The sequence below is a fragment of the Chanos chanos genome, chromosome 5, assembly GCF_902362185.1.
Source record: "Chanos chanos chromosome 5, fChaCha1.1, whole genome shotgun sequence".
In the NCBI taxonomy this organism is placed as follows: domain Eukaryota; kingdom Metazoa; phylum Chordata; class Actinopteri; order Gonorynchiformes; family Chanidae; genus Chanos; species Chanos chanos.
Genome location: NC_044499.1, coordinates 48,612,678 through 48,638,314, shown reverse-complemented (window position 1 = coordinate 48,638,314; position 25,637 = coordinate 48,612,678). Strand labels below are relative to the sequence as shown.

Sequence of the window (25,637 nt, the reverse complement as noted above, 5' to 3'; positions counted from 1 at the left end):
TCACGTTGGACCAAAAAAGCAAAGTCAAACTGTACAATTTCAAATTGCGTTTCAGGTTGTCAGACATGGTGTACACTTCACTGATACCGTTCTTCACAATTCTATGCTACACGTTCAGTCCCTAAATAACTGTTCCATAACATCAGTACCATTATAGTGGACATGTTGTAGATGTTGTCAGTGCCCACATGGCATTGACCGTCATTGGGTTGAACAATGCCCGCCAGGCGGCCATCCAGTGCCACGTGAGTCTTGGCATCAGTGGTGAAGACCAAAAGATGAGATGCACCTGGGCGCCAACCAATCTTCTCCTGAGGGGTGAAAGAAAGAAAGAAAGACAGAAAGGAAGAAAGAAAGAAAGACAGAAAGGAAGAAAGAAGGTGGAGAAATGAACAAAAGTCATGATCCAACTAGAAGGTAGCAGTAATATCACTTCAGCTGACTGTATGACAGTCATATTTGAGAAATGTTGTTTGTTGTCTGTAGGGAACTCTTTCTCTCTCTCTCTCTCTCTCTCTGTCTATATGTATGTGTGCATGTTTGAGTGTGTATGTGTGCCTGTGTCTGTGTGTATCTGTATTTGTGTGTGTGTGTGTGTGTGTGTGTGTGTGTGTGTGTGTGTGTGTGAGCCAAGAGTCTTGCCCACCTTGCACACTGCTGCCTGGATGATGGCGTCAAATCCTCCCTCGGGGGCATCCCTGTTCCGTGACACCTTCTGCTTCTTCACCTCCTCTGTGAAGCGGCTCACCTCCTCCGTCAAAGATAACACATGTTTGTAGCCAAACTGAGGCTGGCAGATGTATGGGATTCTATCACCAGCAGCAGAGGAGAAACATAAAATAAGAACATGCAGCTAATTCATAAATAGCCACTGAAGAACTTGGCAGTCTGCCTACGTTTGTCTCTGTTCTGGCACTACTAATTTAACAGTGAGGTTACTGAGTTTAATCAGCGTTCTAGCTTGGCTTGTCTTTGCTCTGGTACTACTAATTTAACCGTGAGGTTATTGAGTTTAGTCAACATTTAAGCTTGACTTGAAGCTGGACTCAACAATGGCATTGTGGAGTAATTCTATACATGTTTATAAATGCCTCCTGAACGATGAGTAACAGTCTTTGAGATAAGTAAGTCAGACTGTTTGTTTTATAAGGAAGCAAAGGTTGTTGTGTTGTCTGGACCTTAATCTCTTGAGTGACAGTCACCGACTGAACTTTTAATGTAATCACTGGGTCACAGCGTGTAATTCAACAGTACCATCATGATTTCGAAATTAATTTTACAACTACAACACTTCGGGACTGAATGTAAGACCTGCTTTAGTCATACGGGTCAAACGGATGTCCACCGTAAAAATGTAATTAATTTAATTTAATTGTAAGCATCATGCTAACTTGTTGTTTTTATCAATCTATCATGTTCATTGTAAGTAACTTAACCCATATTTAGTTTGGGTTGGTCACCACACTCAAAAAGGTCACAGGTTGGCTGGCACACAAATGTCCTTATAGTACATGCTCTTCATTGGTGTAACAATCAGAGTTGGATTTGTGCCACCAATACTTTTACTGCAAAACAATTATTTTTTCTTTCAGTGCTTTAAGAGCACTTATTTAATTATTTGCTTATATAGTCATGGTATTTTGGGAGGTAAATAATTTATGAGTACTCAAGCTAATTCTTTTCTAAAATTTTCAACTAAAAATAGTGACACAATACTTCAAAAGTGTAGTAATTAAAAAAACAAACAAACAAACAAAAAAAAAACCACGGGGCTTGAGTGATAACAAGAATAAAAGTATAGAACATCTAAATGTTAATTACTTGAGTTAAGAGCAAGTATAGAAAAAAACATGCCCTTAATAATTTTAAAATTGTGATGACGTATTTACGCCCCATGTTAATGGTTAATAGTTGCAGCCTGCTGTGAATGCACAGTGGGTCTAATGACTGTTCCACAATGTCCAGGCTGATCGCTCACCCAAAGCAGGGGTTGAGCACTGCCTCTGGGGGTGAAATGTACATATACGGGGACACGGGCTTGTCCACAAAAGCCCCGAAGCCCATCCGGAGGTTACTGGTGGTCTTCCCCATTGCTTCGGCCAGGCCTTTCCCCAGGGTCCGCAGACGGTACAAGTCATCATTCATAGAGTAGGACAGGTCCATCAGATAGTACAGGTCTACGGGGTAGTCCTCCACCTGCCGAACCTTCACGGTGAACCGCTGGGAGTCATCTGTGGAAGAGGGAGAGCTGGGTATGTAACAGGGACACGACACGGGCGGAGTTTGGTCTAAATATTGCTGGTTAGTGAGAGAGAAGGGATTGGGTGTGTGTAGTGGGAGTGTGTCTAGTTTAAGTGAATCAGTGTACAGACATGTTTTCAATCTTTTATTAATTCTATCTGAGACCAGTGAAAAGCCTGCGTTAATCCATCTGCATCTGTTGTGGAGAGGTCATTTCTCTACATTAATATGATGACATGATGATGATGATGATGATGATGATGTATTCCTGAACACACCCGGTCTGAGGGTGATGTGCATCCGCTGGGGCTGGATCTGCGTGACATCAGTGGTCGATCCAGATGCCTTGTCACTCAAAGGCTTGTTCTCTTTAACAGTCATCTGACTGACAGGATACTCCAGCGAGCCCTTCGTACATCCTGCTTCTAGAAGGTTCTTCTTTAAATCACAGCGAGAAGAGCCGGGTACCCCCTGCCCAAAGTCCTGATGGGAATTACAGTAATGAAGAGACAGGTCTGTCGTGAAAGTCCTTAGAACAGAACATAGCTGGCTATGTTACATTAGACTTTTTGACTTTTATATTATATTTTTGTCAGAAAATGAATTGAATGGTTCAAAACGTGTTGTCAGAATGAAAATGCTTTAGTAAAGAAAAATGTTACAGTAAAGTTACTAGAACTCTATCGAGGCCGAATACATTGAGGTAATAAGAAACAGACATCATGCAAATCCCTGACAGAGACTTTATCATGGTCTCCCACATGCAGTCAGCTAAGATTAATGGCCAAGGGAGCAAAGTCACATGGAAAGGGAACACTGAAGAGTTTTGGGACAAGGCCAAATATTTGGACCGAAAGAATGAACAATGGGGGCAGGTCTGGATAACACACAAAGAAAGGATGTTCACAAATCGAAAAACTCTGGTCTGTATTTGGTAAGGTAATGTATCGGTCATGCTGTAAGGTAAGACATCTCCTTTCCAAGTTTCCTTGGTTCAACTGGAGAATTTAGACTTAGGGCAAAGACAGTAGAAAAGCTACAATCAGAAAATATTTAATCTACCATCCCTCTCACGCGTTCTGTTCTCTTTAAAAACTAGTTTCAAAATCCTGTTTTAAGAGGCAAAGACTAGACAGTTTGTACAAGTATGTTAAACACACATTTTCAAACAGCATTTTCGAAAGACAATTTCAACAGATTTTCTCTGTTGCATGAAAAGGGTGTTATTTCTTTGGGGAAGATGACCACAACGCACCAAGTGATAAAGGTCATCACAAGGTCAGATAAGGGCTTCTGTTATTTTGTCATGCTTGACAGAGGATTAAACGATTGTGAAACAGGCCTAAAACATTTTGCGTAATGCAGTATCACAGGCATATTGCATGAACATCTACAAAGGATATAATACTGAACGACGATTAAATAGGAAGTGGTAACGGCGTATATTCTATAAGCATATAATATATCAGGAATGAAGACGCTCCTACGCGAAACATACCTCTTGAGCGCACCACGCGCAGGTAGGATGCACTGCCAGGCACTGCTGGCATGTGCTAGCTCCTCTGGACGTACAGATGTTTGACGCTAAAATCAGATAGAAAAGGACACGTTTTCTGACCATATCCAACGACATTTACAGCGCGATGCACAAAAAAACGGAATTAACAACAAAATTGCTAAGATTAGAAATTTACGCTTTACGCGACTGATACAATTTGTATTGACATGAAATTCTTAGGTGGAAGCTTTCTGAAGTTGTAGAGTTTGGAGTGTAGCTTGGAGACCATGTAATCAAGACAAAAAAAAAATGCAAATATTTGAACATTTAGAATAAACCAAGTCCACCAGCTCTTTTGGGAATGACTGAACTCTTAACACCACTGAGCTATCAAATGGGTGATCAACCAGCAGATCGAACGCGCTCTAAAAGTTCACTGCAGCGAAATAGCGAAGAAAGCGTGTAACGGTAATCCAAGTACACACGAACAAGTCTATGTACAACCTAAGGCAGAGGCAACCATAAAAATGACTTCACATATTACAGTTTTGATATAAATTTTTCTTTCTTTCTTTCTTTCTTTCTTTCTTTCCTTCCTTCCTTCCCACCAGAGCATCACAATTAAGCATCGGACCACTCTCCCGACGACCGAGGGTGCGCGGACATTTCAGGTAGTTGATCACCTCAAACAGATCAGGGCACATTTTTACACTGACCCCCTGATCATCATATCTGAACTTGCTAACTGCTTGCTAAGCTTTTATCATTATAATTAATACTAACGAAGGTATTTAGCCGTCTGAAGCCCACCGTCCATAATTAACAGAAACAACTGACGGTAGCCTAACGGGCAAAAAGCGAAAACAGAACGACTTACCTGAAACATCATTCAGGACAAATAAAAGTATGTAATATATCCAAAGTATTGACTCTCGTTTCCACATCCTATTCATCTTGGCAGAGAGCTATGTTCTAAGCGAGGGCGTTTACATCTTGTTCTTGAACATTGCGCCTCCTCCTTTCCCCTGCCCTTGTAACAGTTACAGCAACGGCCAGCACCAAATAGAGTAAATTGTAGCCAACTTTTCCACCTCTTATTCCACCATGACTAAGCAGGGAGAGGCTGTTTAGTCGAGCCAGACAGTCCGTAACCCAGTGTTTGTGAGAAAATACTGCTGACAACAGTACAAATGACCTGTCAATCTGACTCCACCTCTTGAACGGTCGTACGGTCATTTCGGAGAGTAACACACTAATGACAGGTAATTTACTCGATATCAAACCCTCACTTTTCACTTACTTATATTTAGATAGATGTAGTAGGGGCAAAGAACACTCAGATATTTTAATACACAGAATAAAAAACATTGGAGGATAAGTTCTACTGGCCAGTTTGAGCTCTTGTCAAAACTGTGTTTGACAATTGATCATTTATCAAGCGGAAAGCAGACAAATCTAATTAAAATTCAGCTTACATAACATTTGCTCTCAGATGATGCAGAACATATAGTATTGGTCTTTGTTTGATTCTGAGTACCACTTATGATTTCGGTGTTACACCTTAAAACCGAGACACCTGATGAGTAGGAGCGAGATGTATTTTTATTAAAAAAAGGGCTCCGATTATAATTCTCCCCCTAGTGGCCGTATCTCTGTAGTACACATTTTACGTTCATCTAAACGGCAGAAATGCCTAGGCATCCTCAAATAAACATAGGCACACAGACAAACAAACTCTTTCAGGGGGTTGGATACGATTGTTTGTGGCTTTAGTTTTATGATCCCGTGGGTAACATGGTCATCCTTGGGAAATTTATTTCTGCCGCCTTTTACCATGCATAAACAAAACAACTGGCTTCTATGTTATTGTTATTGCATTTAAGTCTCTCAGGGCCATTTAAAGTTGTGCACAAAAGAATTATGACCCAAACCTATGACTGCATGCGTCAACAAACACACAAACAATGAATGAGCTGATCGATCGATCGATCGATCAATCAATCGATCAATCAATCAATCAGTCAATCAATCAATCAATCAATCAATCAACCAACCAACCAACCAACTCATCAATCAGTTTACAGGTAGTTAGTCATTCTGTTGTCTGTGTGAACATGTGGACAACTACGAATGCAGAGTCTATGAAATAAAACGATTTTTTTACTGGGAACCTCAGAATTTGACTTTTGACTACATAGCAGGGAGACGTGGTGTCATTTGCTATGATGGCGGCTCCGTAGCAGTGGGTAGATGATCAAAACTGAAAGGGCATTATCTCTTCCTGGGATTCACCTCACGCTTGGCCTCTGTAACACAGATGAGGGTTTCAGCAGCGTGTCAGTTTTATGTTAACATTTGCAATAGATAACATTTTTGAAGCACAAATCCTCACTCAGGTAACACATTTCTAAATGACACTTAATATACTTTTGGTGAGGTTACTAAAGCAATGGAAAATTAAAGATATCTTCCATAAATAAAGCGACTCCAGAAGATTTAATAAAAAAAACCCACATCTACATCATCTTAATGTTACATATTTTGAATATGTTGATGTTTTGAATGTTTGTCAGTGTTCTGAATGGCAGGTTGTAAGAGCTTGTGTTCTGTGGAGAGATTATAATGAAAGACATTCAAAAGTGTTCGTGAAAGTAGAGTTACTGGGAATTACAAGAAAAGATTACCCTTTTGTCCAGGTCACCTTGCAACGCTCGGGTCACACTTTCACGACACCTCCCCAAACGTGTAGCCGTTTTCTTCGCCACCTCCTATCAGGTTAGGAGGGCACTCGCAGACAAAGCCCCGGAGTAGTCCGGAGGAGGCTATTTTTAAAGCGTCTATCAGCATCCTTTAGACGTGCCGACGGATTGACAGGACAAGTGTGACCAGCAGGATGAAGGAAGGAGGGCCAGGATCCAAACCACTCAAACCTCCCCCCACAGCCCCGCCCGCCAACACAGCATTCCAGGAGAGAGTGACAGCGAGAGAGAGAGACACAGAGAGAGAGAGAGAGAGAGAGAGAGAGAGAGAGAGAGGTCATGGAAAGCCCCCCTGTCATTCCCACCACCCCCCTGCCCTACTCCACCTCCCTCTCTCCCTCTCTCTCTCTCTCCCCCACTTTCCTAGACCACAGGGGTGTACGTATGCAACTGTACCACCCAGGTCTGCTATAAGCAGAGCAGGCAAGCAGGGCCACTGAAGAGGACTGATGGTCTAGGGATGGGACAAGATTACTGAGGAAGTCTACAGACAGACATACACATAATAAACAGACAGACAGACCAAAACAAAGAGAATGGTGGCAGAGGAGGTTATGGTAATCCTCTCAGGAGGAGCTCCGTGGGGATTTAGGCTTCAGGGAGGAGCAGAGCAACAGAAACCACTCCAGGTGGCCAAGGTAAGAATGTGTGTGTGTGTGTGTGTGTGTGTGTGTGAGTCTATGATCGGAGTGATCAAAGGAGAGAAGAGCTATAGTTGGAAATGAAAAAAGAAAAAAGATTTAATTTCTCTGCATGTCCTTTCAAATCTCCGTACCACATGCTCGTGATCTATAAGTTGACTGGCCATTTAATTTTAGCCACAGAACCGTATGTCCGAAATTTTCTAGTCATGGAGAATGTGTGTGACATCATCAAAACCTTACTGTACCTGTCAACTCGTCATAAACAACACATAAGCAGTGCCTCTTTCTCCCTGTCTCTTTATGTAACAGGTGTTAAAGTGAAGCTAAGAAATAAGACTTTCACTCTCAAGCAATGTGAACTTTTGCAACATCCAATTTGGTGCTGACAGCCATTTTAGACGCTTCTTTTTCTTTCTTTCTTTCTTTCTTTCTTTCTTTCTTTCTTTCTTTCTTTCTTTCTTTCTTTCTTTCTTTCTTTCTTTCTCTCTTTCTTTTTTATAATAAAGTTTCTATTATGAAGTGCCTTGTGAAAACACAGCTGTATCAGGCTGTTATAAATTGAATTGTTAGGACACAGCAGTGCTTTCTGATATGAGACACTGAGAAGATAGGTCAGTTCCCCCACATGGCAGAGAAGAATGTGTGGTAGACTTATCTAGAGTAGAATGTTCAGATTGTTCAAGGCACTTTCTAATGCCCAGATATTTAGTGCAGTGGAGTTCAAGGCCTCACTGCTTCCAAGTAAGTGAGGCTTGCGTGGTTGTGAGTGAAGTGTGTGTGTGTGTGTTTGTGTGTGTTTGTGTGTGTGAGATGTACGTGCGTGTGCGAGTATACAAGAACATGTGGGTGTGTTTTTGAGTGTTTGATAGGTTTATGTTTTCCCTCCATGTAAACATTTTGATATTTTCAGATACTTTGTCTTTGCTCACTTTGAATGTTAATGGTTTGATTCAGAATTCCTCTGCTGTTTAACTTTGCCGTCCTCCTACGTTGATGAAGATGTAGAACGAGGTTAGATGGGCTCTCTGGGGGCACTCTGCACGCTCACCACTTCCCTAGATAAAGCTGTTAGACCACTCACAAGTCATTCCTCTCGATCTTATCACATTGTCGTCTTTTTTTTTTGGGGTTTCCACGTAATCCAGAAATTTCCCCTTACCCCTCCCTCATACTCCTACACCCACCTCTCTGTCTCTCTGTCTCTGTCTCTGTCTCTCTCTCTCTCTGTCTCTCTCTCTCTCTCTCTCTCTCTCTCTCTTTTTGTCTCATCTAAGTGCGGATGTTAGCTCAGAACTGAGTAGAATTCCATGCCAAGACTTTTATAAACACAGTCATCATAACGCATTTGTTAAGACTGCGCAGTGGATTATCACATCTCAAAAAGCTAGTTTAGATTGATAGGCCATGACTGAACACTGTCTGTCTGCTATGTGTTCAGAAACTGGAAGTTCTTATGCAACCGGTTTTAGAAATACTTTGTGATTTATTTTCCTGATAAAAATTCAGACACATTTTACTCAGCGCTGGGAAGTCTTTTTGTGTGCTCTTTCCCCATGAGCTGTTAAATCCAAGGTCACGTCCTGGGGTTATTTTTTATCCGCCTGTCCATTTGTGGTGTGGCCTTTTTTTCCATGGCTGGCCTGGCTCCTAAATGAGCTATTCTGATCCTCCAGGAACTCTGATTGCCCGTTTTAACACCAGCATGTGCCACTCACTCAGCTTACAACATTTGTCTCTCAGGACGTTCTAACAACATTCGTAAACTGAAAAAAAAACAAACAAACAAAAAAAACCCCAAAACCTTTCGTCATCTCATAATTAATCATTCTGGTTAGACGGACCTTTTTATCTGTGATGTCTTTCACTTTGTCATGTTCTACCGTGTTTCATTCCATTAAATCATCAGACTCTCAGGAGAGAGATTTCTCATGGGTGGGGGGGAGAGATTTCAGGCAAAAACTTGTTGTGGTCAATTGACAACTGACTCCTCACAAAAGCTGAGCTCTTTATTTAGGTCATGAGGGGAACACATGGTAAATTCACGGCATGCCTCAGCCCAGGTCCGTATAAAGAGGGAACAGCTGCCCTGCCGCTAGCTCGACATTTTGATCCAGCCGCCTGCAATCTCAACCTGTTTGATTGGTAACAAAAAGAAAAAAAGAAAAAGAAAAAAAAAACAAATGACTTCTGAACTCTCTAATGCCAACTCTCTACAGCCAACCGCCCCCCCCCCTCCCCCGACGTGAAATATATTCGTTGGCTCGGATCACAAATGCCAAAGATTGTGATAAAGGTCTATTTTAGATTTTGATTTTTTCTCTGGGAGTAGCAAGTGAACATTAGTTTAATATGTTCAAAAGTATGTCTAGACTTTTGAGCATATTAAAATGCTAACATTCCAGGAATTTTAGAAGAAAACAACGATAACATGAATGCATTTTAGCTGTACTTGTTTTAGGAATATTTAACAGAGTCGAATTGAACGGGCTGCAATTTTATTTTTGATAGGCCATCAAACGATTGTTTTTTAATTCACTTTGTTGAAAGTATATGGAAATTATGCATAAGTTTATCCAGACTTTCACAAGCAGAATATTTTGGTCCCATTTTGAAAGATAAACATTTGCGAGGAAGTGATCATATCAACGAGACGTGTTTTTTTTTCTGAGGCGACCCTTGTGGTAAACGGACGCTGTGATTGGGCCGCTGGCCAGGCTCTCAGAATGCTATGTGTTAGTGAAGTGAGTGATAAAGCCACACTCTCCTATCTGACAGGTGACTGGGATCTGCCTCACTCACCTCATTAAGAGCTATCAGTCAGCAATGGGCACATGCCAACATTTCCAAAATATTCTCCTTCCTCTTGTTCCAATCCATTTGTCCTCTCTGTAGGAATTATGGGTCGTCATTGACCTACATTGTGTTTGCTGTTACGTTATGTACAAACAAATATGCGTGTTTTAGCATATCTAGAGCTAAGTCCCTTTTGTTTCTGGTTTGTGCTACTGCTACCAGCACCTCTGTTTTTGACTTGAGATCACAGGTCGCTAGTGAAAGCATTTTTGTTTTCTTGATAAAATAATTGTATAGCATGAATACAAACAATGTACCTTTGCTCTGGACTCCACATAACAGACCTGAAGCCTTTGGATCACCTTCATGCATGAAGAAGTCAATGATAGATTTTTGACAGGTTTATTGGGGGGGTTAATGCATTCTTTGTGCGTGATCCAGTGTCACAGACAACTGACAGTGACTGATTTCATTTGATCCTTTGTATCCCCCCCCCCCCCCCCCCCGGTCTCTCTCTCTCTCTCTCTCTCTCTCTCTCTCTCTCTGAGTCTGTGTGTGTGTGTGTGTGTTTGTGTGTATGTGTGTGTGTATATATGTGTGTGATAACTCACAGCTGTATGAATAAACAGCCTGTGATAAGTCTCTTCAGTGAGTCACAAATCCCAGATGATAAATATCTGATTGTTGTTGTGTTGTTTGTTCCAAACTTTCCTAAGGGAATAACTCACATCACTGAAAAGAGTCAACTGTTATCTGAGACTGTCATGGAAAGAGGCAATAGAACAGCTTGTGGGCCCTCTCATGATTGCCTGTGACTCTGTCTCCCTCTGCTGGTGTAGGTGAGAAAACGCAGCAAAGCTTGTCGAGCTGGACTCCGGGAAGCAGATGAGCTTGTATCGATCAATGACATGCCCTGTAAGGATCTGTCTCACGCCCAGGCCATGAGCCTGATCGACAGCGGCCGAGGAACCCTTCACCTCCGTGTTAAAAGGTCAGAGGACGATGATGTGAATGAGTGTCTGACTATAAGCATTAGATGTTGCAGCTGTCACTGTACTAACGCAACACTGAATATCATCGGCCTGTGTGTCCCTGTTTACTTGAAAGGACATACCTGACTTCTGCTTCTTAGTTTAGCTCAGCACTTACAAACCTGATTCAACAGTAAACGGTGCTTAATGATCTAGGCTTAATAATAATGAATTCAGTCCCCCATCAGTGTGTTAGGGAGGACCGTATTCTTAGACTGGGAATGCACTGTCATAGACTATTTCAAACCAGCTTATTTTGTTGGTAGGTTACATTCATAACTCAGCTGAGATATCTCCATTCCTCTCTTCTCAGGGCCCCGTGTGGCTTTCAGTCAGTGGTTCTGGTGGGTCGTTCTCCCTCCCCCCGAATTGATAAGGAGTACAGAGCTGCCCTCAGAGCTCTGTCTCCCCCCTTAGCCTCCAAACCACCTTACGGGCATCGGGGCGTCATGTCCCCGACCGCTGGTCCCGAATGTTTGACCTCCCCTCCGGACAGTGAGGCGTACTACGGGGAGACGGACAGCGACGCAGACATGGTGGCGCAGGAGAGACATCGCAGACAGAAGCGTCGGAGTCCCAGCAGTTCTCCCGCCAAGACGCCCAGCAGGGCCTCACCCGAGGAGGAGGAGGAGGCCTCTGAGATGAGTGGCTATGAAAGTGCTCCGGACACAGGCGTGTATGCCCACAGTCAGAGCTGGTTCATGTCCGACTCGGCTCTGGAGAGGCTGACAAGCCAGCAGCAGCAGCAGCAGCAGCAGCAGCAGCAGGGTCCTCCAGGTGTAGCGCGTAGAGAGGTGGTCTACCAGCCCACCCAGGCTGAATGGTCAGCGCAGGCTGAGATCTCCTCGGAAAACTCAGACCAAAGTCCTCAGGATGGGCAGGGTGCCGTGGAGGTGGACAGCGGCTTCCAGGAACCACCCACACTCCCTCCGCCGCTGGTGTCTCCAGAGCGGGCTAAGGAAGCCCTAATGCTGGCCTCCCACAGACAGCTGGTTCCCATGGTGGGTCCTGTGGACAACCCTGTGGACGAGGAGCTCACAGTCACTTACAAGGACAAAGCAAAGCAAGCAAGTGAGTGTACTGACACACGTATACAGACACACACAATAGCAGTTCCCAGACATTAATGACCTTTGGAGCAATATATGTCTTACAGCTGATCTAAGCTCTATTTAGAGTTACAGCCATATGCGAATACAGCTCAGGGCAGGTTTTCTCACTTCTCGATTCCTCAGCCACATTACCTCATGCACTATTTTAGGAGTGAAGACAGGGGTGATGGCGCCCTCTGGTGGCCATAAGATGGAAAGTTAGCCTTTCGTGCTTAAGGGAGTCATGAATCAAGAGTCATGGATTGGTTTTCCAGACTGTAAAGAAATTAAAAGCCGAGCCATAAAAATTGTGGCATATTTATTGCCAATCAGACATGTTACTTGTAGAACTTTGAGAGGCAGAATATAGATGTAAAGTAAGTGTTGAAGTAATCTGTCAGTAACAGTCTTCAGGCACAAATCTCTGATTCAAAAAGTACTTGATAACAGGCCAGCAACTTTGTGTAATCAAAATGTAGTTTGTATTTGAATAAATAGCTACAACATAACATAATTTAGCAACTACAGTTACCATTGTTTTACACCATTTCATCTGTTTTCCCTCTCTTTTATCGGGGTCAGTTTTCTCTGGTTGTATTCAGACATCACAGGTGAATGCTGAAAGCAAAGTCAGTAGGCGTGGTCAGTTGGAATAGAAATGATTCCATTCTGTATTCCTGTGCCATAGCTCTTTCAATGGACCTGTGATGAGCTCAGTAACATTAAGGGGGGGTGGGGGTGGGGGGGGGGGTTGGCTCTTCCTACCCAGCTCACCTCCTGTTGAGAGTTTATAAGGGAAAGGGGTGTAGAGTTTGGTGGGGTGAGGGAGAATTCTAGAGGAAGAGCTTTGAGCTATATTTACCTTCTGACTCAGGCCCCTGATGCCGTCTGCCCTGGAGCATGCTGGGAAAAGTGTTACCAGCTGCTCTCTGGTGTCAGTGTCGAACAGTTAGGGAGCTTTTGTCAGTTGCTCTCTCTCTCTCTCTCTCTCTCTCTCTTTCTCTCCTTCGCCTCTCTGCTTTTCATCCTTCTTTTTGCCCACTTTGTGTCTTTTTCCTCTTTTATTTTTGTTAAATAGCACAACCATTTTCTATCCATAGGGGTTCTCAGAGTCATTTGCATCCTAAAATCCTTCTCAGTATGACCACTTAGCGGCTTTTAGATTAATCTGACAGTACAGGTAGATTAACTGTGTGAATTGTTGACAGATTCCCCAAAATGAATTGTGCATGCAGTGAGCTCAGCACGTCCTGACCTTGCTAAAACCTCATTTTTGATTTAGTGGTATTTCGTATTTTCTTGGCTGTGTCTTCAGGAGGTTAAATGTTATTTTGCTTCATGTCCAATGTAGTTTACTCTTAAAGCCAGAGCGTGTGACATTAGTGAACTTTTAACCCGGGTCTGACCTGGTCAAGTGTCAAACCTTCAACCATAAATTAAAGATTTTCCAAAAACATCTCCACAAAATTAGGCCAAGGCAGGTAAAAGTTGGTCAAAAGTATAACTCCTTAAACATCTACGTTGATTAGAAGTATAATCTTTCATCTTCATGTTGAATATACCATATCAGTCATAAAAGTAGCAGTGGTTGGAATTTTATTTTAAGAATTTCTCTTTGATCTCAAAACAGACTGGCTTGGCTTCTAAAGAAATAAAACAGGTCTAAGCACCCTATCTAGTGTCTGAGGTTCGCACGACGTTAACTCTTCTCTCTGAGTGACACGGACTGAACCTCCTTGTCAGCGAGTGGCAGGGTGTCCTATTCTCTCAAGGTCATTTCTCTTCATGATAGAACCGCCTTGGGGGAACCCATCCCAAGCATTTTCCACTGCAGACTGCAAAGTTCTCTCTTGGGGCTTGTTGTCTCTCTCTTTCTCTCGCTCTTTCTCTCTCTCTCTCTCTCTCTCTCTCTTTTCTCTGCTACCCTTGCCACACACATGTGTTTGCATGTTTATTTCTATGCTGGTGTCATAGATCTTGCAGAATGGTGGAATATTATTTAAGTGAAGGAAGGGGGTCTTGTCAGCTGTCAGCTGCTCCCCTGTGTCAGTATTACTGCTGAAATTATATAGCCAGCCAGTGCATGCATTCAGCCTTGGTAATGAGAGAGAGAGAAAGAGAGAGAGAGAAAGAGAGAGAGAGAGAAAGAGAGAGAGAGAGAGAGAGAGAGAGAGAGAGCGTGGCTGCCCACACCTGTCATTGTGATGGCACAGAGGGACACAGAGGATGGGGACACTGACTGAGAATGCTATGCCGGTTATCTGAAACAGAGTGCTGGACACCACTTAGAAAGCGGTTAAAACTGACCATTTAATGTAGAAAATATATCAAATAAGGGGGAGGAGGGGGGGGGGGGGGTCATTTCACGCAAGGCATTTACAGAATTTAAACCTTGAGCGAAAAGCTTGAGAACCTGAATTTGTGAGGTCACAGAAAATTCTTTTTGTAACCTTCTCATATCACAAGGCATGTCTTGTACAGCATACGTATGGCTAATACGCAGTATTGGGCTGATGGCATTCGTGTTGATTTTTGATGTGCATGGCGTTAGGTGTCAACATGCGTGATGATATATAATTTACAAGCTACCGGCAGTTTGTCCTCCACAAGCGCACACCAACACCACCACCACCACCACCCTGCTGTGGAATCCCGAGACCAGCCAACAATTTTTGAATGTGACAAGCTTCCCCACAGAGTCATCAGGGTCTTAACGAGGAGTCCTAGAGACAGGAGAGTGGTGTGCCCAAACAGGTGGGCTGTGTCCATCACAGTGGCTCACGGTCTAAAATTGTCTAAATGACATAATGAGTTTCTTTGGGCCCGGGGTGAGGTTTTTTGCGGTGAAACAAAAGGTCTTTAAAAGGCCTGACCTCAGGATCCGGACTGTCGGCTCTAAGGCCAACGCGGGCACTCTCCCCAGAGATTGCTGGCTGTTTTCCACCCGTGTGCGACTGTCTCTCCTGCCAGTGAGATTGTTGTGAAGGTGGGGGAGCTCACACACATTCGACTGGCTTTGACATTACGAGATGAAGGACCTCATATCTACTCCTGACCTGGATCAAACAGGACCAGCCCTCTATGCAGGTAAAGTCTTAAGGGCTTCTTTGTTGTGCGGAGTTTTACCGGCAGCCTCAGCAATCAGGACAGGACCACCTCATATTCTGCTGCTGAAGATACAGGGAAGGTATCTGGAAAGAACTATAGATACACAGTGTGGTGTTTTGGTACAGAAGCATATTAGGAAGTGGACAATGGACAGATTATTATCTTTATCTGCTGCATTTATTACCATATCTAATGGTTTTGAATTGAGTTTGCTCTGAATATGAATAGTGGATTTTGTCTCTTACTTAAATCTTGCCATGATGAATGGATTTTTGATGCTTTGCTGTAATTTATCAAATTGACTCAGCGCTCCACAGACAAATTTATTTCAGTGAATTAAGAAGTGTCCCAGGAGCTTTCATATTTTTTTCTTAATAGCATAAGTGCTTACGTTATATTTCTGACAGGCTCATCAGTCATTTGGTGAAAATTTGAGTCCTTATGTGAAGATTACTCTGAAACTTTTGAGAATTTGGTCCATGTTGGAACATTTTGTGTTCATTATTCAGCGTCAGTTACACCTACTTCAGAGTATTCTTGATCAGTATTTTGTTGTTTGATACTGTTTTAAGGTTAGATTTGGCCTTTTTTGTGCTGTGAAAGTCTGCATGTCCTTTTCCCTGGAGGACACATCGGTTACTGGCCGACTGGTTTGTAAGCTATTAGAGTGACACCTTTCCCCTCCATGGGCTCACAATCTTTACACTTTGTCCAGTGCTCCAGAGGTCACCCTCTTTTGGTTCTAGAATGTGTTGGGCTATTTGTAGGGAACGAAGAGCTTGGAGATTTACCATGGGCACGTCTGCGCTAGACAATCTTTCAGTATCTAACTGATATATTATAATAGCATCCCATTTCAGAGGTCTGGGATGTATGACTCTTCAAGATAAAATGGAAACGTTTCAAATATACCACGCGAGCAATCTCAGATATGTCACTGCAGTAGCATGTTGTTTTCCTTGTTCTAAACCTTAGTCAGAGGACTGAATGACTAGCAAATGATGATACTTGCGACCTTTCCAACATGTTTGTTTTTCATGTTCCGTGGGACTACAAATATCTGTGATATGACAGGTAGAAACTCATCTGCACTGTATTTAGAATACTATCTTTGGATGCTCAGTTAAAATGGTATGATCTTCCTCTGATGAAATGTATTACTTTAATATGCTGACAGCAGTCTATCAGCATTTTACCTCTGGTCCTTCACCGTGGTTCCACAGTCATGCTTGTGGGTTGGGCAGAAAACCTATACTAAGTTATCTCATTGGTCACATTTAAGCTGACGTAAACATGGCCGAAATGATATAAAAACAAATCTCTGAAAGTCAGTGCATGCTGTACATTGAAAATGTTCAAACAGCACTTGATGTTTAAACGTTTTAAAGATGATTTTTTTTTGGAGAGAACACTTGAGAGAATATAAATGTCTTCTTTGTGCGGCTTACCTATCAATCTCTCTTCCTCAGAGCTCCACAGGAGTGAGAGTGCACAGGACAAACAGGTGAAGGAGGCTCGTTCCAAGTGCCGTACCATCGCCTCCCTCCTGACCGATGCCCCCAACCCTCATTCGAAAGGTGTGCTTATGTTCAAAAAGCGCAGGCAGCGTGCCAAGAAGTACACACTGACCTGTTTTGGCAGCGTGGACGGAGAGAGCAGCCGAGAGACCGAGGGAGAGGAAGAGGACGACAGCTTCTTCCTCGGCAGCGAGTCAGAGCTTGACGAAGACGCCTTCTCAGGGGCAACAGATCCCACCTGGGACAGCGGTTACTTAGACGTTCTGGAAAGAAGGTCGTCTGCTTGTGTGGCGTCCAGTGAGCCGACAGAAGGGAGTCCTGGATTAAGCGCTACCTCTGGGAAAGGGACGCAACTGTTTGAGCAGCAGAGGAAGAGGGCGGAGGAGCACACATCAGCACCTGTTACTCCCACTACTAACCTCATGCCTCAGAAGCAACCAGACATGGCACTATCTGCCACGTCAATGACACCGGTAATGCCAAACTCTCCACACATGGTCAATGGGGAACCTGCATTGGTGAGCAGGACCAGTATAGTCTTGAGCTCCCCAGGCCAGACGCCTATGCCACCAATGTCATTCACGCAATCGATTCCTGCAATGCCAACTTGTCCGACAGAACAATCAGATCCAGCCTCCAGCAACTCTGTGCACAATAGAACAGCCAGACCCTTTGCCCCGGGTTGTGTGAGTCATCGGGCAGCTACAGCTCCTGTTGTCTTCAAACCCACCACGCCCAAGAAGGCTCCCCCACAGGCCCATGCGGTATCAATGGCAACAATACCATCTCCTTTCACCCCTGCTGGCTCGGAGGTGAAGAGAGCGATCTCTACCACCTCCCTCTACATCCCAGCCAGGCCAGCCACTTTCAGTGCTCCTCCTAGTGTCTTCTCTCCAACCTCCTCGGCGGCCTCTGCTCCCTTTTCCCCACAGCATTCTGTGCCTGCTGCTCCTTTCTGTCCAGCAACTCCCAGCGCCACCCCTCTTTCACCATCTTCTACAATACAAGCTCAACCTTTCTCTCCTCCTGTAGCACAAACTATGCCTTTTAACCCACCCCCTTCCATGGCCGCTGCTACCCCATATCAAACCCCTCCACCACCACCTGCATCGGGAATGCCCTTTGCTCCTCCTGCCCCAACATTTGCCCCTACCTATGCCCATGCCCCTGCCCATGCCCATGCCCCTGCTCCTACCACAGCATTTGCCCCTGTCTCTGCTACTGCTGCTGCTCCAGGCCATACACATGCCCCTGTACCTCCAGCCTCAAATATACAGCCGAATGCATCTCACAAAGTGTCCTTCAACCCCTACATCTCTGTAGCAACCACGGCTCCAGGTCCAACAGTGTCAGCTCCACTGGCCCAGCAGTCGTACCCTCTGGCCAACTCGACTGAGGGCCTCTCCTCTCGAGAACAGAGGATTTCGGTTCCCGCTTCTCGCACAGGTATTCTGCAGGAGGCTCGGCGTCGAGGTACCAAGAAACCCATGTTCAGCCAACAAGAAGAGAAGAAGACCAACTCTCCCAACCCCGAGCTTCTGTCTCTGGTACAAAACCTGGATGAGAGGCCCCGGTCGGGGCCTGGCACAGGGTTAGAGGCTGGCTTTGAATCTGGTCCCGAGGAGGATTCCTTGAACCTAGGTGCGGAGGCTTGCAACTTCATGCAGGCTCAGAGGAGCAGAATGCCACCGCCGGTGGCCCCCAAACCCGTAAACACGGCTTCTGAGATACCACAGATGGGAGGAAAGGGGGCAGAGTTGTTTGCTCGCAGACAGAACCGTATGGACCGCTATATTGTTGAGAAGCAGCCCAAGTCTCCAGCTCAGCCTCGGGAGCCCTCACCGACACCCTCTCTCCCGGCCCACTGGAAATACTCTCCCAACATCCGTGCTCCGCCGCCTATCAACTATAACCCCCTGCTGTCCCCTTCCTGTCCTCCAGTGGCTCAGCGTGGTACCAAGATGAATGAGGCTGCAAGGGTTAAAACAGCAGGTGGGCCACACAAACAAGGTATAAAGGCTTTGGACTACATGAGCAGACAGCCCTACCAGCTGAACTCCTCATTGTTTACCTATGGGGGTGGAGTCCCTCAGACCATTTCCACCAATCAGCAGCAGCAGCAGCAGAATGGCCCAAGCATGATGGGCAGTTCCTTGAACCCGCCCAAGCAGGTTCCAGTCAAAGCTGCTCGTGTGTATGAGATAAAGCGCTTCTCCACACCCACCCCAATGTCTGCACCTACTGCCTTGACACCTACCGTGATTGTTCCTCGCTCTGCAACTTCACTGGGGGAGTCCCTGTGGCGCTCTGATGTCGTATCACCTCCCCCTGTTCCTGTCACTCCTGTGGCTCCTGCACCCTTCTCTCCTCCACCTCCAGCGCCTACTTCTGCCCTACCTGCACTCCCCAAAATCAGCACTGCCCCTGTTCCAAACGCTGCCCCCATCCCTATGCCGGCTCCAGTGCAAGCCTACACCCCATTTCAGGCTGCCAAGGAGTTTAAGAGTGCTCCAGAGTTGAGCCCCTTGTCCCAGTCTGGATCACACTCTGCTGTCTATGGGAGCAACCAGAGCCTGAGAGTTCCCAGGCCCCGCTTTAGTACTTCCAGTATGGGACTCCAACCTAACGTGTGGAGGCCTGGCTCCATGCTCTACTGAGAACACACGGTGCTACAAGTCTGCATGGTACTGTAGCACTCCACTGACTCTGTACTTGTTAAATTCACGTGTGCTATCGTGTTTGCAGAATATTTCAGTTTAGTGATTCAGGCAACATAATATATCAAGGCCATACCATTTAATTTTAGCAATTAGTCATAGATCAAGTTTACCAATCGCATGTTCACAGTTATGGCAGAATTGATTTTGATCACACCAGTATCTAAGCAATGATCAATAAGGAATAAATATAAAAGTAAGTACACTAATCCTCAAATTCTTCCGTAAGCCTTGATATTTCAAATATGACATATGTTATATTAGCATATTATCAACACAATGTTTTTGTCATCAAAGGTTGTCCAGAGTTCTTCAAATTTATATATATATATATATATATATATATATATATATATATATATATATATATATACAGACAAAAGGTAAACATACATGAATATATAATTTTAATCTATACACTTATCCTAATATATACTCACATGATGTGCAGTTTCCTGTTGTTCAAAAACAGTGTTATTTCACAAAGTCTGAAGGAAAAGGAAAAGAAAAGAAAAGAAAAGTCTTTATCACAAGCTGATGTACAACTATTATTTTGAGGGATCACTGGGGCCACAAAAGAGAGAGTCAGTGACAAGTCACCTGACTGTTAACAAAGTTGTCAAAATGAAAAGTATTGATGTTTGAAAACCGAAGGTAAAACAAAAGAAGCAAAAACTGAGGTAAACAGAGCAGGGAACCGCGGAGGGAACTTTGCATCAGAAACTTTTAACGTCAAAGTACGAGACAGAAATGATAAACACCAGTGTCATCTTTGCCATGCAGCTGGCTTAGTCAAAGGCACTGACTACTGTGACGATGTGTCATTTCGTTAAGTAACAGAATTTTGAGAAATGTTGATAAAACAGTGAGGCATAATGGCTCTGACAACAAAAGAGTTGGGATTTACAAGATGTGACAAAGAGATGTATGAAGAAGTTTGGAAAGAGAAATAAAGGATGAGAAGAGATGGTACAGACCACAACCCCCCACCCCCACCCCCCCAAAAAAAGAATGGTTCTTAAAAACACATTTCAGTTTTGGAGATTGCAATACAATTCTTTATAGAGATTTTCAATGGGAAAGTGTCTTTGAAGAGCCCTAAGCCTTCATGAAGAATCAGGAAACCCCCTCTTTTTAGAATGTGGAACTGTTTCAAAGCTCTAGAACTATCTGTCTGTCCGTGTTTCTTTTTTTTTCTAACCCTTCTCTGCTACCCAGCCTATTGCTTGGCATAATGTTAACTACATGGCTATCTCTCATTAAGCTTTAGATAACGTGAAAAAGAAGTGACTAGAGGTTTTTTTGGAATGGAAGACTTGCATTGTAAGAAACGGAACCTTTTAGGTTTGTATTGAAATTGATATAAGGAAGGGTGACAAGAATAAATAAACATTAGGGGAAATAAGCATGTTCTCATCTCATTCAGTTAATACTGCCCATGGAGATGATTTGCAAATGGCTGCTCAACCTGTACTGCATTAGGAGAATTTGCATATCAAAAGTACAATGAAAAGAAACTCTTCTGCAGTTTTACAGGTAGAGCAGGTAAAAACAAAAACAAAACTAAAAAAAAAAACCTGCCAGTGCGACTTTTGAATGTGTTGCCTTCTCTCTGTGACACAGTGTGAATGTTACATACGCTAGTCATGGCTATCATTTTCAACTGGGAATGATAACACAGGCAAAACATAATAAGCCATCTGCTTTATTCATGTCTGCATTCTGTAAGAAAGTACTAACTATATTTTATCATTTGGACATGTTCATTGTTTGCTATTTTTTTGTGTGAGGCTAATTTACATCAGTTTGGAATGTTCTATAAATTGCATTTTCTTTGTTAGGTTAACTAACACGGTAAGCTAACTAGCTTACTGCGCTGTTGCCCTCAGCTAACCAGACGCTAAGTAGTGTGTGATTAGGGTTTTTTTTTTGTTGTTTTTACCACTAAGTGTTATCATTTTTTAAAAATCATTTTAAATTGAATCTCCCCTTGAAATGTTGTTAATAGTGTAAAGCAAGTGAGAGGGATATAGATTAGCTCTGTGGTCATATGGGTGTGAAGGACTGTATGTGATGAAGAGAAATCTGAGACGTGATTGGAGGTAAAATTAGTGTCAGTGCCTTACTGTACATATGGGCCATAATGTTCAATACAATGAAAAGAATGAAGAGCACAGAATTTAAAGTGTTTGTATGATTAGAACTGTCTGCAATGTCATATTGTAATGTCATATCTCATCAATGTCGAATAGTTGTATAAAATACTTGTTATGTGTTTTGCTTTATAACATTGTACAATTACAATGTCATTAGACAGTAGTAACAGAGCCTTCGGCTCCTCTTGGATTTTTGAGATGGATATAACATGCTAGGCGATAAAAAACAAACAAACAAACAAACAAAGAAAAAACCAATGTTGGATGACAGAAGTTTAAAGAGAAAGAGCAAAAGTCATACTTGATGTAAATTCTAGTTTATTGGTTTGGGGTATATGAGAAAAGCTTTTTATTGTTTGAGACACTGCAATTTTAGAAATAAAATAAAATTAAAAAAAGATGACAAATCATAACTGTCGGTCCGTTTCTTTCTTTCTTTCTTTCTTTCTTTCTTTCTTTCTTAAATCTTGTAACCTACCCGCCTCCTCGTATTTCTTCTTATTTTTCTTCTTGTATTTTTCTTCTTCTCTGCATTCTAGAATTCATCTACACCCAAGATGTTCATTATTCAACAGCAGTTGTTACACCTGAATTTAAACTGTGTTCAGATAAGTTCTCTGAAGAGTCTATGCAGTTCTTCTTCTTAACCACACAGCGTCGCTATTGTGCAGATAAAGACTAAATAGGGACAAGAGTCATGTAGAGCTAAGTATGATGTATCATTGTCCAGCCAGACTGTCAAGGATGATTTAGCTTAGTTTAATTTATAAATCATAGCAAGGAAGTTTGTGTCCTCTAACGCAGAGGCATCCCTCAGCAAACACTCTTTCCTCTGCAACTTAACTTTTAAAACTTGGTGAATTGGTCTCCTGACCCTTCAAAGATCTTTACATTAGGATCAAATGTCACGGTGTTGGACACTAAGTTTAGCTTTCAGACAGTCCCTACTGGTGAGGTTTGGAACTGCACTGATTTAGCCAAATGCCTCTATCTTCAATGACCGAGGCATTCTATCACCCTTGACACGTGCATGCAGTCTATTTTTAGAGTTGTTAATAACCAAGTATTGGATGACTGCTAAACACAATCCTTTCTTTCTTTCTTTCTCTCTCTTTTTTTTTCATTGATGGAATTGCAGATAAGCATACAAAATGACTAGGCCAAGGATTACTTGCACATTCTCTGTCTCTCTGAATCTCTACATTCCTCAACATTCAGCTGAAACAGGGCAAAGCAAAGGATGCCAAAATTCTTGATGGATGCCAAACTGGAATGACACATTGCATGCTCTCTCTGTGGCTTCAATATGACAGCACCAGCAGAAGGCAGTTTACAGGAACTGTCCAAATACCAGGCTCCTCCTCAAAAAAACATTAGGGTTAGGGGCATGTCCTTCATCCTTTTTTGACTGAAGTATCAGTGGATCACAGAGAGAACAGTGGTGTTGCCAAAACATCATAAAATTGTTAATTTCATCATTTCAGAGGAATCGCTGTTGCACCTGAGATGCCTCCCTCAGATGTTACAGAAACTGGAGAAGTCCACAAAAAAAACTGTTGCAAAGCCTCGCACCATATGTGTGTGTGGTCAATTTCAAAGTGTTGCGATGACTGACTTTGAGAGGCATGAAGTTTGAAGGCACTTCCAAAGCTTTCCTTTGTGAGATTTCCAGCGGAGCTTCTAAATTGGGTGACGGTGAAAAGTGTAAATAAGCTTGACTTCTCTGAGAGAGCAATAAGTCTTCATTCACCGCTTCTGACACATGCGCCGCTGCTTATGCTTATAACTCTCCTGTTCCTGTTCAAAGACTTTAGAAAGAGAAACACAATTACATGAGCTTCTTCACCAATGGCAAATGTCAGAGGCAGTTCATTTTGCACCGAACATTTAGATCGACAACCACACAGTCTTTCGATGTTTTCTCAAACATAGTTTGTTTCTATTCAATCTACAGCTTGCTCAGACCAAAAGCAAATGCAGGTAGAGCTGAATGTTTATACAGTGTTTACATTTGATCGTTTCCTTTTGAATGATTTTGCCCTGAACAGCATAGTCCATATGATTACACAGTAAATTCCACAGGCTGTAAAAGCAAGTGTCCTTAGTTGACAAAGTCGTTCTGCACCAATGTAATACTGTCATCTCAACCCACATTTGACATTTGAGCGAAACATCATCTCAGAAGTTTAAAAGGCGACGATCCATCCGCTGTGAGTGACAAATTCACCCCAAGGAGGGAGCGGTATAGCAATTAAACCGTACCTTCACTTCAGACCTACGCCCCCCCCCGATCAAGGCCCTCTCTCAAAACTCCCTGCTCTCCGCCGATCTATATATAGGCCAAAGAAGCATCTGCAACAAAGTATCGCTCTCGCCACCAGCCCTGCACTCAGCTCGCTCTCATTGTACCATATTGAACAGAACACCCCTCCCCAGTCCACCACGCTCCAAAGACCTGACATCCCAAACGCTGCTTGGATTTCACTCTTCCTGGGATGTAGAAGAGGGCAGCTGCAGTGGACGGAATCCAGGACTTGTCAAAGCCTAGGATTTGGATTAATCAAAAGCTGGTTGTTCCTGGGAGGTTTTTCCCTACTAAATTTGGTGCAATTCATTTTTTTTTTTCGCTCCAAGGACTCTTTGGTATTAGGTAAGAGGGGGGCTTGTGACATAATAAGTTAGCAAAACAAGGTGACAAAAAAACTGAAGTTATGTAAGATATTCTGTCTCCCAATTTTCTGACTGATTGTATTCATTCCTGACTTTTCAATTGATGAATATATATTTGCTCCTTTATAGAGGTGCTTGAAAAGTTGACACAAATGGTAGAATTATTACAGGGTCACAAAAACAGCACCCTTGTGATAAAATTATTATTATTATTATTTTTAGTTTCATGCTCTAACTCTACTTTGCTGCCTTCTAATCGACACAAATGCCTGGTTATGAGAAAACTAGGAAACCTGATAAAAGTCAATTGTGTTGATTAATTTTTACTTACGTAACAGGAATTAAAACTGCAATATCCAATTAAACCAATTTAGACAAAATTGTTTTCATATCGAAGTATATTTATATTCAAATTAGCACGTCCAAGTCATTGCTTCATTAGACACACAATATTAAATACCGTATGACAATCAAATAGTTTAAAACAGCTTCGAGGTAATTCCATTTCGAGCTCCATAACGTAGGCCTTCCCATGCAGCGCACAGCTGCTCTGGATGGTTGGTTGGAATGCGCTGACCAGGCCGCGGTCAGTTGACTGAGATGGAATATTTAGTTTGCTAAAACTAAAATACCATTTGCGTAACTCGAGCCGATATGTTGTTGGTTGTGCTTTACATTAGCCTTATGCCCGGAAACCGCGGCCAAGTACGAGATTTCAGCTGCAACGTGCAATGTAATAATCAGCTCTGATGAATGCTTGGATTCATAGCAGCAATAAATCTATGTTTATGTGACCAATTGAAGCAGAAATGCATCTTATTACAATTACTGATAATCAGTTGATGTTCAGTTAGACAAGAAAGTTAAAAGTGGTGGGAATTATTGCAGTTAAATTTTGCAGTTTGCACAAGGGATCAGTCATTTTAATACATTAATACAATGATGTGTTTAAGTAAGCAGACAAATATGTACCATTTGAAACATGATCCTCCACCTCAATACCCCACAGTGGTCCAGCCCACCCCAAATTAACCACATCATTTACAGAAACAAACAAGCAAACACAAGACTGAAACATTCATTAACTTTTTACACATGAATCTAAAATTACAGATTAATAATGTTATGACAATAAACTTATTTGCTGTGTTCTTTTCGACAAATTTTTAATACAAGTCGTGCAAGGGAGTAAGAAATGTCTTAAACCTTGAAATGCAGACACAGACAAGCCAACGGAGTCACTTTCAAAGTCACTAAAGTTATTATATTTAATAAAATTAGAATGTAGAGTGTAATATAGACTCTACATGCAAACATATATAGACGTAGAAGTACAATATATTATATTTTGACTGATATCAACAAGACACTTTGACACAGAATAATCCATGATTCTACACCCAGAATCAAGG

The 25,637-nt window shown here is 42.7% G+C and overlaps 2 protein-coding genes across 2 annotated transcripts in view; one reads left to right on the top strand and one right to left on the bottom strand.

Moving 5' to 3' along the window:
• Positions 1 to 4,692, bottom strand: part of itgb3b (integrin beta 3b) — a 12,887-nt gene extending 8,195 nt beyond the window's left edge. The window contains exons 1-6 of the mRNA XM_030773576.1: positions 4,617 to 4,692; positions 3,740 to 3,825; positions 2,520 to 2,724; positions 1,979 to 2,231; positions 647 to 809; positions 150 to 311 (exon numbers count right to left, since the gene is read on the bottom strand). Of these exons, the coding sequence (XP_030629436.1) occupies positions 150 to 311; positions 647 to 809; positions 1,979 to 2,231; positions 2,520 to 2,724; positions 3,740 to 3,825; positions 4,617 to 4,692 (945 nt within the window). The remainder of the gene's footprint in view (positions 1 to 149; positions 312 to 646; positions 810 to 1,978; positions 2,232 to 2,519; positions 2,725 to 3,739; positions 3,826 to 4,616) is intronic.
• A 2,342-nt stretch (positions 4,693 to 7,034) lies between these two features.
• Positions 7,035 to 19,339, top strand: synpo2lb (synaptopodin 2-like b). The gene is made up of 4 exons (XM_030775768.1): positions 7,035 to 7,136; positions 10,775 to 10,926; positions 11,280 to 12,037; positions 16,635 to 19,339. The coding sequence occupies exons 1-4, from the start codon at positions 7,035 to 7,037 to the stop codon at positions 19,337 to 19,339; spliced, it is 3,717 nt and encodes a 1,238-aa protein (XP_030631628.1).
• The last annotated feature ends 6,298 nt before the right edge of the window (positions 19,340 to 25,637 follow it).

Coding starts and splice junctions, on each gene's coding strand:
- synpo2lb (XM_030775768.1), top strand. CDS start 7,035: ATGGTGGCAGAGGAGGTTATGGTAATCCTCTCAGGAGGAGCTCCGTGG. Junction 10,927..11,279: donor CTTCACCTCCGTGTTAAAAG/GTCAGAGGACGA, acceptor CTCTCTTCTCAG/GGCCCCGTGTGGCTTTCAGT. Junction 12,038..16,634: donor GGACAAAGCAAAGCAAGCAA/GTGAGTGTACTG, acceptor TCTCTTCCTCAG/AGCTCCACAGGAGTGAGAGT.